The 20,475-nt window shown below is 43.1% G+C and overlaps 1 protein-coding gene and 1 long non-coding RNA gene across 2 annotated transcripts; one reads left to right on the top strand and one right to left on the bottom strand.

Moving 5' to 3' along the window:
- Positions 1-1,462: 1,462 nt before the first annotated feature.
- On the bottom strand, positions 1,463-18,633 carry LOC309516694 (serine protease 27-like). Its single transcript, XM_082195484.1, has 6 exons — positions 18,269-18,633; positions 8,200-8,226; positions 6,518-6,680; positions 5,002-5,273; positions 4,161-4,330; positions 1,463-3,670 (listed from the first exon to the last, which is right to left on the bottom strand). Exons 1-6 carry the CDS (start codon positions 18,417-18,419, stop codon positions 3,374-3,376), a joined length of 1,080 nt encoding a protein of 359 aa, XP_082051610.1. The 5' UTR covers positions 18,420-18,633; the 3' UTR covers positions 1,463-3,373.
- Positions 7,202-7,741, top strand: LOC309516695. Its single transcript, XR_014212988.1, has 2 exons — positions 7,202-7,287; positions 7,431-7,741. It is a non-coding gene; the product is annotated as an uncharacterized lncRNA (long non-coding RNA).
- Positions 18,634-20,475: the final 1,842 nt, after the last annotated feature.

Here is a 20,475-nt window from a genome sequence, read left to right as displayed (position 1 = left end):
GGAAAGCATTGGAAAACCCGTTCCAGGACACTGTTATATGAAAACACACATTTTATATCTGAAGTATGGTTGCCATATTTCAAAAAGTCTCCATATAACAGATGCTAGGGAGACAACTGTTGTTGATACAGCAGTATCAACATGGCACTCTACATCCCTCCCCACCCGGGTGCCCTCCATATATTTTGAACTATGACTCCCATCAACCCTGACCATGCTGGCTGGGGCGGATGGGACTTGGAGAACCACAGGTTCCCCTCACCTACGCAAAAAAATTCAGGACAATAGGGGGAAGGTTGGCAGGAGGACGGTGGCTGTTTGGGTAGCAACAGCATTCTGGTGTTTGTCTCCCTTTTCCTCCCTCTGTATGCTGTTCTGGGAGCTCTCCTGACTCCCCAGAGCAGATTTGGGGGAGATGTGGGGGCAAGTGGCCAGGAAGCATGGGGGAAGCCCCATTACGCTCATGGGAGTCCTTGTGCAGTCTTTTACTAGCACACCAAGTTGGTTTAATCTGGCCCAATCCATTTTGATTGCTTTTTTAAAAAAAATAATTTTTATTAACTGGCCAATCACATCAAATTAAATCATATCACATAAATTCCAAATTACAAAGCCAAATTTTAAATTTTGTTGGGGGGACCCAATCCATTTTGATTGCTAGGGTCAGAGAGAGTTGCTTGTGAGGGTTTTCTGCCTCAGGAGTCCAGCCTTGGGTACTACGCACCTAGACTTGGGTGTGAGAGATGTGCCATTCATTGCTCTACCTCAGGCAGAAAAATGTCTTACCCCATCTCTTCCTTCCGGGCTACCTGGGATCTCAGAGAAGCAAGGTCTCCCAGCATGGAGGTGCTGTGGTGTCATTGTGCACATAATGAAGGGCATTATTATTTAGGTATGTTTGTGTTTGATTTTTCCAACTAGAAGCAGTCACAAGGCAACTTACTATTTAGGTGGGTCAGTGGGTGGAGGTGCCTGCCAGCACCAATGTGCTGGTTCCCTACATGTCTGAGCATCTGGGGGGGCAGGTTGTCACTGCAGTGAGCTATGATAGAGAGATGCTGGTGGTGGTGTAACTGATGCTGGGGTTGTGGCCATAATTGCCATTCTCTGGTGTGTTTTTCAGAACAGTATGTCTTTCTGCTCCTGCTCTGCCCTTGTTGCATAGATTTGGCAGCCATGGCACCTGGGTTTCGTTCCGCCCACTTGTTGAAACAACATGTTAACATTATTTCACCTCGTACAGCTACTGAAAGGTGTTCATAGCTTATATTAATTGCTCCACCTTGGGCAGAAAAGAGATATACTGAAAGCTGATAAGTGACATCTGACTGTTTTTCTTGGCTGTTTTCATCCAATGTGCATTACATTATTTTCCCCTTCTGCTTTAATCTTTCATCAGTGCTGCTGTTTATTCCAGCTACTTTAATACACCATTAAAGAGCCTTTGAACACCAACAAAGGATTTTATTAAGCAAAGTATTTTATTAATATGTGACGTTTTGCAAGTCACACAAACCATACACTCCAGTGGCCAACACTTTAAACACTCCCCCTTTAATTTTCCCACCCCTCATTTTGTTCACTTTACCGCCCCTTTAATTTTTTCCACTTTTCATTCATTTACAAGATTCTTGAGCATATTTTGAGAGCTAAAGTTTCAGGGCATCTGGCTCTGGACTCCATAAAGGAAGCAAAATGTAAGGCCCCTAACTACACATTGTGCTAGCAATGTGATTAGCTATGATGTCATGAATTTCTTTTAATTAAATACCTGGCTGCGGGGTCAAGCCAGCTGTAATCACCACTGCAGCATGTGAGGGAGGGGAGGGTTAAGTCATCCCTCCCCAACTCTGGTCTCAGCAAAAATATTCCCTTGCCCAGTCCAGCAGATAACATTAGAGGGGGCGAAGTACTGCTGTCAATGGGAGTGGTTTTTTTCCTTAATGCTAACTACTGTATGGGAGATTATATTTACCAAATCACAGTTGTGAAGGGACGACTTAGATCTCCCTTGCCCTAGTACTGTGGTGCCAGTCACCATCAGGGTGTCCATGCCTCATCTTCAATTTTCCCTGAAACCCACTAAATGATTGCTAATAATTTGGTTGGTGTAATGGAAAATAGTTAAACCCATAGAAGACAGGATAATGGCTGCTGCTTAGTGTCATGGCCAGCTGAGGAATAGTGCATGTGATTAATTAAGGGCACATCTACATCACAGTTTTTAATTACTTTGAAAGTTATTCTTTCCTCCTGAGAATTGCAGTTCTGTGAGGAAACACTGCCTAACAGACCATTATTCCCAAACTGCAACTCCCAGGTTGCCATGACAATGAAATTGTCATAAAATCACTATAATTTTGTATTTCAGGTATACTTGAAAACATAAAGTGATGTGGGTAGATAGAAATAGATAAAGAGGGAGTAAAGGTAAGGATTCCTTGAAGCAACTCTTACACAAACCTGTTTCAAGCATACGTATTCCAAACAGACAGTTTTGTATTAGACTGAAATATGGACTTTTAAAATAGTCATAACACTAGCATCCTAAAGTTGAAACTTTTTTTTTTTAATGCATATTGTGATACACTGACCTGGGCAGGGGAAGGAGAGGTGAAGATAATGCTAATCTTTAGAAATTTGAATGTATCAAATACATTGATTACTTTGCTTTTCAACTTTGATCCAGTAAAAAGCAAGTTCAGTATCAGAGGTAGGAATTGGCATTTACCATGAATCAGGCAGCTACCTCAGGTAGCTGATTTTCAGTGTCATGAAAAGTTTAAGACAGTTTACAAAGCTGTTTTGCCTTAAAAAAAAACAACAACAAGTGGGGGAATCAGACAGCTGAGTGCTTTCTGTAGTTTGAGCCTCAATTAATTTGCCTCAGAGGTCCAACTCTGTCCCTTAAGGCAGGCATGTCCAAATTCCATTTCGCAGGCCTTCATCAAATCTGGCCCTCTTTGAAAAAAGTTTGGGCACCCCTGCCTTAAGGCATCACCCAACAGGCACATGATGATTCCATGATGATTCCCCCCCCCCCCGTCCCAGCTACCCATGATTTCTGATTGCAGCATACATATGTAAAAGTTTTGTGGCAAGAAAGGAGACAGTGGCTAGTAGAGGTCATGAAAAAGGGTGTTGCATCCCACTGTTGAGAAGGAAGCACCAAACCATCTCTATGTCTGCAGAGGCATCCATGCGCTTACTGCATTTGTATCTCCCTGTGCAAGTGCTGCTCACGGCCAAGTGGATAGTAGTTATTAGAATCCTGGGCAGATGAAGTTAGGAGTGACCAAGAAATGGGAGAAAGATGAGATGAGAGATAACCCCGCAGCACTTGACCACTTGTAACTTCTTTTTCCCACAGATCCTATGGCAAGATATGAATAAGGGTCCACACCAAAACCTGGAGCAGGGCAGTTATGAAGGCCTGTCCCCTCCCAACAGCTCCAGAAATGCCTTGATTCCTGATCCTGGTGTTGTAACCCCTCCTAGGTTCAACAAATTCCAAATTGGGGATAATCCTGTGAATCCAGTCGTGGTATGCAGTAAGGCGGATGTACACGCCAGGGCGGTTCTTCTCAGCACAGCCTTCTCCCCAGCTGACAATACCAGCCAAGAGCCATTCCTGGTTTATCTTGCACATCAGTGGGCCACCAGAATCACCCTAGGCCAACACAAAGATGGGTGTTAGATGCATTTGTGATTCAGTGTGGCATGGTTGTTAGGAGGTGGGGAAACCTTCTCATACTTCCCAACAGTGCAGCTCTCAGCTTCGAAACTAAAGCAAAATGCATTTTACAAAGAAGCATGTGTTGAGGGTGGAGAAGATGTTTGGGAATGCATAGTTTTTTGTGGGGAGGGGATGAGAACATGAGAAGAGCCCTGTTGGATCAGGCCAAAGGCCCATCTACTCCAGCATTCTGTTCTTACAGGGGCCAATCAGATGCCCCAGGAAAGCCCACAAGCAGGACCCACAAGGGAAAAGGTAAAGGACCCCTGGACAGTTAATGTATGCCATCTCATGCAGTCTCTTTTCAATGGCGAGGCTGAATATCAAATGTCTTAAAGAATAATAGAATTGGATAGCAAGTGAGACAGGAAGGACCTTATCCATGTGGAACTGAAGGCAGGTCTTGATGAGAGAAATCCCTCACCTTACACGTGTCCTTCATACCCTCAGCATACCCGGCACACATCATGTCGTCCTGGATGGGTTTCTGGGGCAGGTTTGGTCCCATGTCAATACTATAGAGCCGTCTGCAGGTCTGAAGATCTATTATGGGCACCTGAAGCTTCTGGAGCTTCTTTGGAGAAGGCAGATCCTCTGAAGTGAAGAACATGGGATAGTGAAGCAGAAACATGGAGACACGGTTATCATTTTATTATATTTCATTTACCACTTGCACAATCCATTTGTGAGTTGGAAGGCACACCGTAAACAGATGTGCAAGAAGGTCAGTCAAGTATACCTTTAGGGTATAGATGCAATCAGCTGGAACAAAGTTTTTACTAGTTTCCAATTGTTGGGTAACATGCAAGACCAACCTTTACTTCTAGCATACTTACCAGGCTCCACATGTAAGTCAAGTTCCTAATTTTCTTCAAGCAGGCTGGGCGTTTGTAATATATTGGAGATGCTGGAGCGCAAAGCATCTGCTCTAGCACTGAGCTTCAGCTTTTTCCCTCCAGCACTCTGCTTCCCCCACTAGCCAATCAGATGCCTACAAGCAAGACACAAGGGCAGCAGCCTTCTCCCTCTGATCCCAGAATTAGCATACAGCCATCATGACTGCTAACCACTGATCACAGTATTTTTTCAAAGCATTCATACGTCTTCTCAGCAAATCCCATTACAAGGGAAAGGAAAGTTGGGGCACGGATCTTAGAAACAGGCTTTTTAGAGCAGTAAGGGTGCATCATTATTAGTTTGCATTTTCCTGGACAAGAAAGGAAACCTTGTCCAGTTCTAACATTTCCCCCTCTCCCAGTACTCACGTCCTTCACTGATATCTCCCCAGCCAGTGACCCAGCACATCATGCCTGCAGGAAAGTCCACGTTAGGTGCAGGTACACAGATTGGGCTGATGTAATTGGTGAATCTCACTGGGAAGATCAGCCTCACCAAGGCGATGTCTCCGCTTGTGGCCTCCCCTGCATAGCGGGGATTCCTGATTATGTCTCCAACTCCTATGGACTGTTTGTGGGGCCAGGAATTCTCCAGTTTGTTGGCCCCTAGCAGCACAGAGTATTGGGAGAGATCACCTTCTCTGCAAGGGGATGGATGAAAAATTGCTATGAGGAACATTGTCACCATTGCATACAATTTACTTGGCTGGGATCAGGAGGCTTTGGGATGCTATTAGACCCAGGGAAGCATTCAGACTATCTCAAATTTGCAACAACAACAAAAAGGAGGGACACATTGGGCAAACCTGCACTTTAAGCCTGAGATGGTCCCATGGGCATTCTGATTCTGATTTCCCATTCTGCCTTTGTTCTGGGTACACTTTATCTGAAGTATCTTACAGCTAGGAAGCTTGCCAAGAGCAAAGTTTACCAGATCAAAACAAATCATCTTGCCAAACAATTATTTCAGCTAATTAAAATAAGCCTTGCAGCAGTTGAGCTAACAGATTGGATCAGAGCTCCTTGTTAATTTTATGTCCTTGGGAAGTTCATTAAGATACCCAGTGCTATGTTTCTCAGAAAAGAGGTGCTGGAACTAATCATGAACACCTCCCTCAGTCTCTTAGAATGGCAATGGCACCCACCTGAGAGGTGCTGGAACTGATTTGCGATGAGTTCCAGCTGGGGGAAAAAGCCCTGAAAATACCTTTTGTTAAGGCACTTTAATAGAAACATGTGTCTATATCTCAGCTCTTTTGCAAACTAATCAAGATAACTGGTGCTGAACTTTAATACTTTATTCTTAAGCCTGGGTCTGGAAAGCAGAATTTGCAGAACCTTATAAGCTTTAACATACTGTGAAACATTAAAACAATATGAAGCTGCCTCATAATCTTTGCCTTCAGTTTATTTTTAGAAACAGAAATGCAGTGGATGTATAAATTAAAATATGCAACCTGGTTTCCAAGGAATAGGAATGCTGAGCGGGGAATTACAATGGTCAGGAGAGAAATTCAGCAGAGATTATTTTTGAAAGATAGATGACCAGGGTTGTAGTCTATAGACAACTGGATTCTTTGCCTTGGACATAATCTGCATTACCCCCAAGACTGTAGTCTAACACAGAGACCTGCAGGGCTTGGGCCAGGATATCCAAAGGATGACACATCTTCAGGCGAACCTAACTATATATTGAAAACAGCCTATATCTTCTGGGCTTTTCTTATAGTTCCCACAACATCTGAGGTGACATGGATGACACAGAGAACAGGGCATTTTCATTGGGGGGGTGCATTTATAGGATAGTCTCCCACCTGACTTGTAAAGAGTCTTGGGCTCAGTGGACTGCAGGTGGGAGGAAAAGAGCCATTTCTGGGTTACTCACGGTGGGAAGCAATGTGCTGCGGTCACAATCCAATCATGGGTTATCAAAGCCCCTCCACAGATATGCTTGCCCATCTTCTTCACACTGACCTGCCATGGCCATTCACCTTCCACAGAGTCCTCACCCCCAACATTTCTATTCAGGGTGATTGGTCGCCCACATACTAGGAAAAGAAAGAGATGGGTGGGGTTAAACTCAACACTGGGAGCAATCTGTTCGGCACACTGCACATCTGGCTAAGTCAACACACTCCTTAAGAACAGGAGAGCAGCCCTGCTGGATCTGACAAAAGGCCAAATCTGGCCCAGAATCCTGTTCTCTGACTGATCATCTGAGGCCTTAGTTGCATCACTCCTAGATTACTGTTGTGCTCTATTTGGGGTTGCCTTTGAAAAGTTCCAAGAACTCCAAAAGGTCTAGAATGCAGTGGGCCAACTGTTAATAGGGGCCCACCTGCTGGGTACATGTGCTTCTCTTGCTAAGGCAATGGCACTGGGTTCCAGTTTGTTTCTGAGCCTAATTCAAGTGCTGGTGATGATACTGAAAGCCTTTCAGAGATTGGAATGGTGATATTTTCAATGGATGCCTTCTTGTGTGACCAGAGGTTTAAAATCACTCATGGGGGAGTGGGGAATGGAAAATTTGTGGAGGGATACTGGTTTTATTTCCATTTTTTTCCAAAGTCTAGACAATGCATTTTGCAAAGGAAGTAGATTTGGCACATGTCTACATCTTGTGTCTAATATGCGGCGCAGCCTATGAACTGGAAAGTAAGTTCCACTGACAAGAGGGCTTAAACACAGGCAAGTGTGTAAAGGGATTGCAGTCTTATTCTATTTCTGCTAGGCACAAAGAGGGGGAAAGGATAACACAGAGCACTGAACTGCGTCACCTTACTATGTTTCATTTTCAGATTCATTTTGTTTCAGCCACGAGACCTCGTAAGCTTGTTTTTAAAGACACTACAGGATTCTCAGCATTCTGAATTTTGCATCAAACTTCAAATTTAACAGGTGTGAGGGACTGATGTTGTCCTAACTGAAGAGACAACCTTTGTGGGAACAACAAAGGGGAGACCAAGACCTCTCCCATGTTTTGAACATAGGAAGCTGCCTTATATCAAGAGATGAAAGGCATTGAAACCATATACCCCAACTACGGAGACCAAATTCCATGCTAAAACAACTTTTAAGAAGTAATGGTGGTGTAATCTAGACACATATTTTTTTAAAAAAGGGGAAATGCTTTTTTTAACGTTTTGAAAAATATATTGAATTTGCCATAGCTCACCATCACCATCTACTGTCACATTTGTATAATGCACTTTACAGCACACTTAAAACATTTTATTTGCAGCTGTATAGCTGAGTCCTGGGTTGCCTGTGCTCATAGGGAATTTGTTGCATCCCACTAGAAAGATTTGCACTTTTAGCCTTGTCATAGGTGACCTCTAAACCCAGGATCTAAGGTACATCTGTAGTAGAGAAGCAGGATGTGGATGTCCATATTGTGTTGCTTAGTGGGGTCCCCTGGAATGTACAAGACATGGACGGACAATCTGTTGCCTTCCAATTCCCATTATACCTGACCATTGCCCACACCAGCAACATCTGGAAGGCCACAGGTTGCTTATCCCCAGAACCCAGAGTAAAAGGTTAAAAAGTCTGATGATAAAAACTTACCCCAATGGGAACGGGTCATATGATAACCTGCAACAGAAAAAGGAGGAATCAACAGGGACAACTGTGACCCAGGGCTTAAAGCTAAAGATACACAATCAAAAACCAGAAGTAATCACAGGACTTTTATTCCAAGAAGAAGAAAATAATTGGGGGGGGATTGGATTGCCCCAAATATCCTCCCCAGCTCCTGATGCTGAGACTGCTTTTTTAAATCTCTCCCACCTCCCCAGGCACCGTGCTTAAACCTTGTACCTAAGCCTTGGTGTGAAATGGACAGGAGGAGACATGATCTCCATCTTGCAGCTCTCAGGCAAGGGCAAGCAGTGGGAACACAAGATGCTGGCCAATAAGATGTCAACTGAATGTGAATGGCATCAGCCAATGCACTGTTGGAGGAGAGCACAGCTGATCTAATAACTGAACTGCACAGTGTTTCATGGGAAGTGTTTCCTACTAAAAGAAAGGGGGCACTCCTTAAGTTTGTAGATATCAAATTAATATCATTTAATGATGTAATGAAAGGAGCACATGAAGTTGCCTTGACAGAAGACGTTTTGTCCATCTTGCCCAGTTTTTCCTTCACTGTCAGAGATGCTTCAGGGATGTGGTCCACCATGTCTTTTCTCCAAATCACGGTAATAGTGCACTTGCAATTTCAGTGTTTTTGTTTTAACATTTTGCTCAATGCTTTACTGGATATTTATTGCATTTTGATATTGTGTACTGACTTGTTTTTGCTTGCAGTTTTATTATTGCAGCTTGTGTGAACCACTTAGAGTTTTTGTTATATCAAGCAGTATATAAGATATTAAATTTGGGTTGACTGAGGCGCAGCACAATTACATAGCTAAACAGATTTAGCTATGCACTGACATCACTGAGGGCAAATGAGGACAACTGAGATGCAGGGCCGTGTTTCCTGAATTAGTCACCCTGAATTAGTCCACCCTGTCAGGGAGCACACAGCAAGTCTGTTGACATCACAATAAATTTGAATTGCAAATCTTTGCCTGGAAGTTTCTTCTTCGAATTCCTGAAACAATAGCTGGTTTGAAGATCATCCTCTCCACTTACCTGATTACCATTAGGGATCTGAAATATGCCTATCAATTGTATACCTTTCAAGCTAAAAAGAATCCAGTGCTAGAAAACCTTTCATTTTCAGTATAGTATTTTCTCTCTAAATATATATCCCAGTTACATCCAACCATTGTGGTACTTTCTGATTACAAGAAATGCACACAATCTAATTCATTCCAAATCAAATATAATTGCTTTTTTAAAAAATTATGATATATGTTAACTGATCACCTGTGTCTGACATAACCAAAAATGTAATCAATCCTAATCAATTTATTATAACATGTAATCACCATTGATTGTCTGGTATAATGTATTTTGTTTTACATTGGAAAGGAAGCCAAGGATTCAGGTAGGAGAGTCTATGTGCTTTACTCCCTCTACCACCAGGACAGTTTACAGTTTCTCAGTTTCGGTTCACAGAAATAGTAGCAGTAAAAACTATATAGGCAAAATACTATATGCACGGAGCTAGGGTTGCCATACATCCAGAATTTTCCAGACATAGCTGGTATTTAGCCCCCTTAAGCAGCATCCGGGTGAAAATCACTGAAATGTCCAGGAAATTCCGACATATGGCAGCCCATGTCAGTAGTGTAGATGTTGGTGATTTTCATTTGAAAATTAGCTCAAAAATATATTTTTTGTTGAGATTTTACCAAAAACTTTTTTAAAAATCAAAAAGAAAAGTTCAACAACTTTGCTGAAAAAAGGACAAAAACCTTTGTGTCTGGATTTTCACCTTTTGAAATATGCCAACCCTACACTGAGCCCTCTCTACCAATTGCATTTCTATTGTCTGAGTACCTGCCTATCAGCCATACAGCTCCATGGACTTAGCCCCTTCTCATGCTAACTAGCAAGAATATGCATTTGTTAGGTTTGGCTGCTAACCCGCGGTCAGGCCCAAGAAAGATCTGTGCACTTTGCCCATAACCACCAGGTCAAACTTCCATGTCAAATTCTGTCAGGCTGCACGAATGCCGAATCTGACAAATAAATTACAGGTAGGATGCCTTAAACTAGGAAAAAGATTTAAGTTGGGCATTACTAACTGAGGCACAGGGATCTGCTTTGAACAGGACTCCTTCTGAGATAACGTTTTGAATGTGCACTGCGAATTTGTCAGTTTCAGTTTCTCATTTTTTCATTGTTCAGCTCTCCACATTTCTGCAACAGTTTGTGAAAATTCATCAGCATTTTAGTGCAAATTTATCCTACTATACACAGTTTTATATGTAATTATGCCCAATAAACATAGTTTTGCACAGATTCCCAGAATATAATGTAGTTTTGTATGCGATTCTCAGTAGTATATGCAGATTTTTCCTGATGTGCAACATATGCAACCTCAGTTAAGATTAGTAAACTAAAAGGGATGCAATTAATTGACGGATATTCCTAATCAGACAAGCAGCTCTAATATATCTCACACATGCAGAGTCAAAACCCACCATCTTAATATTCATGATTTCACATCATCCTAATCCATTCGTCAGCCAGAACTATCTTTCTCAACACAAATTGAATCTTGCTTTAGGTTTTTTGTTTTCCAGTTTGCTTTTTTTTTTTTTTTTGCTTTGTTACAATGGGAGAAATAAGGGTGTGCCGTTCTGTGAGATTAGTGATTTCCCAACCCATGGTAAAGCCACAGATACAAGATGGGAAAGGGTGAGGTGTGCAATCACATCCAAAGACAGGATGACTAAGGTGATCCACAAGCTGCTAACAAAATCTCCCAAGCAACAGAAAGGTTGGAAGGTTATATAGAACTTGGGAGTGCCATATCCCTTGGAGGTTTGGGCTGTGGCGTGCACTAGCATGCAGTTCTTTCAGGCGGGGGGGGGGAGAAGGGGTGAAAGAGGGTGGATATGTGCATACACCTTTATCCATTGATTTGTACAGGGGCAGTCCAGCTGTGGTTGGACTGCAACTCCCATCATCCCTGGCCATTGGCCATTCTGGCAGGGGCTTGTGGGAGATGTAGTCCAACAGCCTCTGGAGACTACAACATAGGCTACCCCTGGATTAGCACTACACAAATGAGTCTCAGGCTCCCAGATCCCCCCTTTCGCACTCCCCTGCTCCTCCTCTGGCATGGTCACAAGGACAAGAGCAAAACCATGTGCAAATGTAATCACAGTTTGACATTTGACCCATCCAAGAATAAATCATGCTTAGCTTAAACTTTGATTTGCCTAGAAAAAGCCAACTTCAAATCTGTTATTATTTGTATGGTATATGAATACCACCCAAATTCATGAGGAGGACAACAGAAGAACGAAAGCATAAGATGTGCTATGTGGGAGCAAATTATTTAAACACTGTATTTAAACTAAATTCAAGGGAAGTGGAATCTTCCCTTGAACCTTGGCACCATTATGTCAGATGAGTTGAAGAGCAAATGTATCTAGTGCAATTAGCTTGGTGTTCAGTATTCATTAGTTCAATTAGTGCCAGACTTTGAATTCATTAAACTGATGCCATGGAATGTTTAAAAACCACTCTCCCAACCTCAGGATTAAATTACAGCTTGTCAATCATGTGGTCACGGAGCTATTTAACCTGCCATAGAGGAGCAAGCGAACAAATAAAGTTATATCAGATCTAATTATGGAAATCATCATTAGCTATTTAACCATCAATTTCTTCAGCATAAATGTTTTAGCTTGAAGACTTCACAGTGGAGTTTCACAACAAGGAAGCCTGCATCATATAATAATTTGCAGACAACTGTAGCAATAAATACAATGAAAATTTTATTCCCAAGTATTTATTTATTTATTGCTGCCTCCCACTTCCATGTGGGCCTATTGATGCTACATATGTAAACTGGTTTGACAGTCATTCCCAGGGGAAACCCTGGGAACTTCAGTTCTGTGAAAAGAAACTAGGGGACTCCAGTGGCAGACTCATCAAACTACAACTTTTGCAGGAAAATATTCATGGCTGTAGGATTATCCTGGAAGCTTCTTCAACAACCATTCTGTCCTAGATCAAAGGGTGATGATATCCACCAGTAGAAAGTACTATCACCTCCTTCTCCTTCTTATTTGGTGCCCATGGCAACTATATTGTTTTGACACCCATGACACTTTTATCAAGATATGAGTACCAGCATCTCATTTTTTTCCCGAGAGAGAGAGAGAGAGAGTACTGCATAAATCATTCAGGACCAGGATCACAGACACATTATCCGCACCCCATATGCACACAATCCACACATAATTAATCCAATCAGCCACACCACCCAGATTGGCACACAGCACACTCAAGAAGTCCTCAAACAGCTTATCCCATAATCTTTTGGAATATAATGTAACATTCCCAGAAACCTCACACACCCTTCTTTTTCCAAATAGCTCCACCCATATGTGTGCAGCTGGGAATTCATGAAAGCAAGGGTCACCAAGAGTAGCAAATTCTCTATTTCAGGGCTAGGCAGGTCTCAATACTTTTATTTATTTATTATTTTTATTATTATTATTATTATTATTATTACTTATACACTGCTCTTCATCTGAAGATCTCAGGTTGATTCACAGCATAAAAATACAAAATAAAAACACAAAATACATATTAAAACCAGAACAAAATAAATCCATAATCTCCTCCCTCTCTCACACACACACACACATTTAAAAGGACATAGAATGCTAATCAGCCCAAGGCCTGGCAGAAGAGAAACACCAAAAGATGTATAATGAAGGCGCCAGATGAATCCCCCTGGAGAGATGGGGAACCACTCCACAAATGGGGAACCACTCCAGAAAAGGCCTGATCTCGTGTTGCCACCCTCCAGACCTCTCATGAAGGAGGCACATGAAGAAGAGCCTCAGCTGATGATCGCAGGGTCCAGGTCATCTCATATGGGGAGAAGCGGTCTTTCAAGTATTGCAGTCCTGAGCCATTTAACATCAAAGCCAGCACTATTAATTGGGCCTAGAAACTAATTGGCAGCCAGTGCAATTCGGCCAGGATTGGTGTAATATTCTCAAACTGCCCTGCCCCAGTGAGCCATCTGGCCACTGAATTCTTCAGCAGCTGATGTTTCCGAACCATTTTATACAGCCCAAGGTGTAACGCATTGCAGTAATCTAGCCTACAGGTTACCAGAGCATAGATAACAGAAGTTAGGCTAATCCTGTCCAGATGGGGGCACAGCTGGGCCGCCAACTGAAGTTGATGGAAGTCACTCCGGGCCACTTAGACCACCTGAGCCTCAAGTGTCAGCAAAGGATCCAGAAGTACCCACAAACTATGCATCAAGAGCAGGCACCCACGTGGTCTAGGGAACCACCCACTAACAGTGTCTCAGTCTTATCTGGATTGAGCTTCAGTTCGTTGGCTCTCATCCAGTCCATTACCGAAGCAAGGCAATGGTCCAGCACATCCACTGCCATAACTCCAGATGTAAAGGAGAAGTAGATCTTTGTGTCATCAGCATATTGCTGACAAAACTCCAGATAGCCCCACTTAGCAGTTTCATGTAGATGTTAAATAGCACAGGGGATAAAATTGAACCCTGAGGGAACCCATATTGAAGGCGCCACCTGGCTGAAGAGCACTGACCAAGCATCACCCTCTGGAAATGACCATCCAAGTAGGACCAGAACTATTGCAAAGTGGTGCCACCCACCCCTGACTCAGCCACATCATCAGTGACTCCAAACATTTGCTCTGAGGGGTAAGAAATAGGCCTATCAATGGCTCTAAAGTCATGGCTCTAAAGTCATCCTTTCTCCTGGGCTGTGTCCAGAAAGTGGTGGTGGGGGATGAGTGTTCAGACCCTTGGGCTCTCACTTATGGGGTGCCTCAGGGTTCCGTCCTCTCCTCCATGCTTTTTAATATCTATATGAAGCTGTTGGGAGAGATCATCAGGGAGTTTGGGCTGGGTGTTCATCAGTATGCAGATGACACCCAGCTCTACCTCTCCTTTAAATCAGAACCAGCGAAGGCGGTGAAGGTCCTGTGTGAGTGCCTGGAGGTTGTTGGAGGATGGATGGTAGCTAACAGATTGAGATTGAATCCTGACAAGACAGAAGGACTGTTTTTGGGGGACAGGGGGCGGGCGGATGTGGGGGATTCCCTGGTCCTGAATGGGGTAACTGTGCCCCTGACGGACCAGGTGCGCAGCCTGGGAGTCATTTTGGACTCACAGCTGTCCATGGAGCCACAGGTTAATTCTGTGTCCAGGGCAGCTGTCTACCAGCTCCACCTGGTACGCAGGCTAAGACCCTACCTGCCCGCAGACTGTCTTGCCAGAGTGGTGCATGCTCTAGTTATCTCCCGCTTGGACTACTGCAACGCGCTCTACGTGGGGCTACCTTTGAAGGTGACCCGGAAACTGCAATTAATCCAGAATGCGGCAGCTAGACTGGTGACTGGGAGTGGCCACCGGGACCACATAACACCGGTTCTGAGAGATCTGCATTAGCTCCCAGTACGTTTCCGAGCACAGTTCAAAGTGTTGGTGCTGACCTTTAAAGCCCTAAACGGCCTCGGTCCTGTATACCTGAAGGAGCATCTCCACCCCCATCGTTCAGCCCGGACACTGACATCCAGTGCCGAGGGCCTTCTGGCAGTTCCCTCATTGTGAGAAGTAAGGTTACAGGGAACCAGGCAGAGGGCCTTCTCGGTAGTGGCACCTGCCCTGTGGAACGCCCTCCCAGCAGATGTCAAAGCAACAAACAACTATTTTACTTTTAAAAGACAACTGAAGGCAGCCCTCTTTAGGGAAGTTTTTAATGTCTGATGCTGTACTGTTTTTAATATTCAGTTGGAAGCCGCCCAGAGTGGCTGGGGAAACCCAGCCAGATGGGCGGGGTATAAATAATAAGTTGTTGTTGTTGTTGTTGTTGTTGTTATATTATTATTATTATTATTATTATTATTATTATTATTATTATTATTATTGAAATTCCATGTTCTGTGGCAGCAAAATCTGGACACCAGATGCTAGGGACAACCTGATAAGGATAGCTTCCGAATGAGGGCATTTGCAGCCCTACCTGAAAAGGCCAGGGGTTGAATCTTGGACCTTCTGCACACAAAGCGGATGGTCTCCCACTGAGCTACAGCACTTTTCCTCGTCTCAGCCATCTTTTAGGATCAGCAGGATGGGCCCCTTCTTAAGCTTCACATTTGTACATCAGGATGGCAACTGGCCAGGAGATGAGGAAACCAATCCAGCCTAGCTTGCTATTATGCCTTGAAGCAGTTGTTTGATATGCCGAAATCAGCAACTGGTGTTTGTTTTTTCCAGGCTGTAGAGATAAGCATTATCACCTGCTAGCTGGTGTTGATCCAGCCTGCTCCTGAAGTGATGCTCCCGGGGCCAGTTCAGAACTTGGCAACATACTTTCTGCCCATTTCTAACAAAGGAGGAAGCACTAGGCAGGCTTAACCACATATTACCGTAAATGGTGCGTTGTAGAAGAAAGAGAGATGGTGACCAAAGAAGTTTAGTCTGTGTGAAATGCTCTCTGGTATCAACCTCCCTTTCTCACTCTCTTCTTCTTTCTGTGCATCCACATATCAACACTGCAGTTGTTAGGACATCAATGGTCTCAATTCCCTTCCATATGCAAGATGACACAGGGTGGGAACGAGGGTTAGCTCAAAGTTTGAGATGGACTCCCTATGTTAGTGGGCTTACCTGGCTGCAGTAGCAGTGACCCAAACAGGACTGGGCAGCCGTGTCTAGCCACCCTTTTTAATCACCCACAATGCTTCAGAATGATGCTAAATAGGGGGAAATTATAAGGGTTGTTATACGATCCATGTACACCCACCTCACCGAGCACTGGAATTTCCAAAGACCATATGACTACCATCCCTTTCATTACATTCTTCCATAATCAGTAACTTGCTAGTTTCATGATGGGATGGGCGGGAATTGATTCAGTTTGCATTTAAAGGCATGTCTACCCAGTTTGCACTTTCTGAAACAAGATATGGACTGGAGAACAGCCATCCTTTGAAATTAGCTTTTCTCCTTTTTTCTTTTTTTTCTTTTTTGCAATGCAGTTCTCCAGCCAAGTAATGTGCACAGAAATGCAGGTGTGCATATGAATGCACATATTAGTGGAAATGCATACAAAATGCATATGGGGCAAAGTTGCTTTGCAAAAAATGTGTATATTAGGCAAAATTGCACACAAAAGTGTGTTATGGTAGCATAAAATAGCACTAAAATGTTGAAAGCCGTTGTGGAAATGTGGAGAATTGAAAAATACTCTTCCCTATTCTCAATATAATTGTAGTTTTTATATCAATGGTTTTTGTTGGTTGTTTTAAAAATAAAAAAATATAAAACAAACATATTTTTACAGATTTGCATATCTCAAGGAGGCACTTTGTTTCAAAATAGGATACAGAGATCAGTAGCAAATATAAATGCAAACATAACAAGGAACTAGCAATAAAAAGAATAACTGGGTTGGAGAGGGGAGGGAAAAGAGGATACTGTCAGGAGCATCTTTACAGAATTCTCAGGCTGATAAAGGCTAAAAGATTAAAAAGTCACATTACAAACCCATACAGCAATGTGCATTGAGAGTTTGTGTGGAAGAGGAGAGAGGTACAGAATGGTTTACTGCATTGTCTCAGGGAAGCCGTATACTTTGAAAAGTTGGATGTGGACTCAGAATGCAAGTCATCTTTTACATATTGAATAAAATCATACCATGTTTGGGGGGGGGGAATGCCTTGCTTTGTCCTCTCGCTACTTAGCTTATGAGTGAGTTTCCTAGTAAACCTACTTGCTGGAAGTGTGGCCCCTAGTAAATCTGTCCAGTGTCTAGCAATAATATTTCAAGCAGCAATTAACATCAAGAGGCAGAAAAACTAAATGTATAATTATTGTTAATTGTTAAGTCTAATTTTAGTTTTTCTGCCTCTTGATGTTTTCCTCCGTGGTCTCCTACTGTTGTTTTGTTTTAATGATGTATCATTGCACTCTCTTATTATGTGTGTGTGCGCGTGCACATGTATTCTTTTTTGTAATGTGCTTTGGTTATTATTTTAATAGAAAAGTGAGATATAAATAAAAAGAAAAGTAATCAACACACCCACTCAGTATCACTACCATAGAGTCGAATTAGGAAAAGCAGGAGCCTTTCCACAGTGGGTCAAGAGAGACTTTTCTCCTGTATGCCACCCTCCCCCCCAAAAAACAAAAACACACACAGCTTGGCCGCACTAACCTAATTACTCCAGAATCATTTGGCAACTACTGGTTCTGTACTAAAAATCATAGCTTAGAATTCATTCTTTGGCCCTAACCACGCACTAGAAGGACAGAAATATCATTTTTTATCATCATTTAATCACTCTGTTCATTAAGAATAATAAAAACGAAGCTGGCTAAAGGATCACTTTTCCAAGGATCTTGAATGTTTGCCCCTAGAAGCCTTAGGTGTTTTGCCTCCCAAATTCACCACACCCGAAGTACTACTTTTCCCCCCAGGACTGGTGAAAGGATTCAGGAATCCTGGATCCTAGACCCACTCTTAGGTGTCTCGATCCCACAATCTTTGGTGGAACTCTCTTCCAAATGGGATCAGACAGGGGGACCCTCCCTGTTAAACTTCTGGCACCTACTGAATACTTTCTTATATTTCAGAAAGCATAGGCAAATAGGAAAGTACCTTATACCAAGTCAGACCATTGATCCATCTAGCTCAGTACTGTTTACACTGACTGGCAGCAGCTATCCAGGATTTCAGGCAGGCGGTCTCTGCCAACCCCACCTGGAGATGTGGGGGATTGAACCCGGGACCTTCTGCTCCCAAGGCAAGTGCTCCACCACTGAGCTATGATCCTTCCCCATAGAGCATTTTAAGGCATTTCTGATCTGATAGTTATTACCCGATTTGTTTTAATCTTTCTTTCATTTGTTGAGCTTGTTCTCTGCTGTTTAAGCAGTATATAAATTGTTGAAATAAAGGTGGCCTAAATGAATGCAATGGGAGCTTCTAACGCTTACCTCTGTCGGGTATTATCTGCTGGTCATTTTCACAAGAATTATATCCATAATGCCACTGCTTGCAGATCCCTCTTTGAATCATCAAGGCAGCCAAAATCAGTAGCAGAACTCCTGCGGTGCCGAATCTGGGTGCCCCTTGCTGTCTCGCCATGATTCTGGTTTTCTTTTTCTTTTGTTTTCGGATCTGCTGTCACTCAGTCCTCCCCGAAGTGGGAGAGCGCGGCAAGAGGGATGCCCTCTGGGGTGACAGGGCTTGTTTCTCTCCAAGATGCAGATGCTTTAATACCTAGCCCTCAGAAGGGCGGGCACAATGTCACCAAACTGGTTTGACTGATGTGCTGGGTTGCGAGTGTGGCGTCTGGCAGCCAAGTGGGGAAGCCGGCTGATGAAGCCTAAGATATCCATCCAGAGAATCCAGCCAGCTGTGCTCCTGCATCCCTGGAGGATGTGCCAGTACCTGGTGGAGAAATGGTATCCAGGAAGATATAAGAGGTGGAGAAATGGCAAAGCCAGAAAGATATAAGAGGCTGCTTAATCCAAACCACAGCTCTTGGAAAAGATGGGGCTGATTGTATGGGCCAATTAGCCTTCAATACGTCCATGTGTTGAGGAACAGGAGGGTGAGGTTAGTAGATTAGAAATTATATGTAGGAGGTAAATGACTCCTGCTGAACCTCTATTAGCAAGGAGTTCCACAACAATGAGCCTGCCTCAATGAAAGCTTGGCCTCTGGTAAAGGCCAGTTGAACTTCAGGGACATGATGAGTATACACTGGTACCTCGGGTTAAGTACTTAATTTGTTCCGGAGGTCCATTCTTAACCTGAAACTGTTCTTAACCTGAAGCACCACTTTAGCTAATGGGGCCTCCTGCTGCCGCTGCACCACCGGAGCCAGATTTCTGTTCTTAACCTGAAGCACTATTTCTGGGTTAGCGGAGTCTGTAACCTGAAGCGTATGTAACCCGAGGTACCACTGTATTCCGCCCTTCATCCTAGGGTGACTTGCAAGAATAAATACATAGTACCTCGTTCCCTATAGGCTAGCTAGATCACAGAGATTGACAGGGGCTGAGCTTTAGGAAGTGTTTCTGGCTCCCAAAATTAAATCTCTATAATCAGAATTCAATGCATTAGCCCCTGCATGACGGAACACCTGCCCAGTGGAGGTGAAACAGATGCCAACATTGAATGGATTTTGATGTGCTGCAAAAACATTTTCATTTCTGAAACATTAACTTATCCATTCACTTTTAGTACTCAACTGTTTTATTTATGAGGTAAATTATTCTGTATTTTATTTTGTTGCAAATTGCTTAGAGATCTATGTTTATGGTGGATTCGTAAATGCTTTAAATGTGCACATACAACAATCAGTAATAAAAAGAAAAGAAAATCAAGAATATAGTAAAACAGAGCATTTGTCACTTTTCCAGCCACCCAGCCATCCTTCTACATAAAAAATGAAAATAATAATCCTGACAGAACAGGCAGGTTTTTAGCTGGCCCCTGTCGCTAAACACAGTTGGTGTCCAAGGGAAGCACATTCCATAGACTGAGATTTGGCCAACCATCAGCTTTGCGGCTTTCTGTGGTGTTTTCTGTACTCTGATGGAAGTAGAGCTGTTGATTTTTTGCTCTGCTGTGGCTGCTGCCACTCTCCCATTGAGTTTTGCAAATAGGCTGTTGCTTAGTTGAAAGCCTCCGAGATCCGCTATCAAGTGCACGGCATGTGGGCGAACCGTTACAGCGTGCTGCCTTTGTTTCTCCATGATCTGCCCGGCGATAAATATTCAACATCATGGTTTTGTTATCATGTATCGGTTGGATTATTGCAATGTTCTAATTGATATGTCTGGCTATATTGCGTCTACTGTATATATGAGACGGAGAGACAGAAGTATCTCTCTATCTGTGGTTTCTCTAACAGGAACTAAGACATAAAAGAAAAAAAGAAAATACATGTGATGTTTCCTTATCCCTCAAGAAATCTGACTCTTCAGGGAACGAGGTTTAGCTTTTACCGTAGGGTTACAAAGATTGGAATCAATGGCATTACCTTGATGGATCTCTATCTGGCAGGACTCATTTCTCATCCTAAATTAACATGCCTGAAATGTTAAACAAAAAAGTCTCTCTATGCTATGCTGAAAGCATAGTCATGTGCTTTCCCAGAACATCAACCAACTGCTGCCAAGGGTGTTCTACT

This window comes from Podarcis vaucheri, assembly GCF_965113315.1.
Source record: "Podarcis vaucheri genome assembly, chromosome: 13".
NCBI classification, from domain to species: domain Eukaryota; kingdom Metazoa; phylum Chordata; class Lepidosauria; order Squamata; family Lacertidae; genus Podarcis; species Podarcis vaucheri.
The sequence above is the reverse complement of the archived record's forward strand: the minus strand, read 5'-3'. Positions and strand labels throughout refer to the sequence as shown.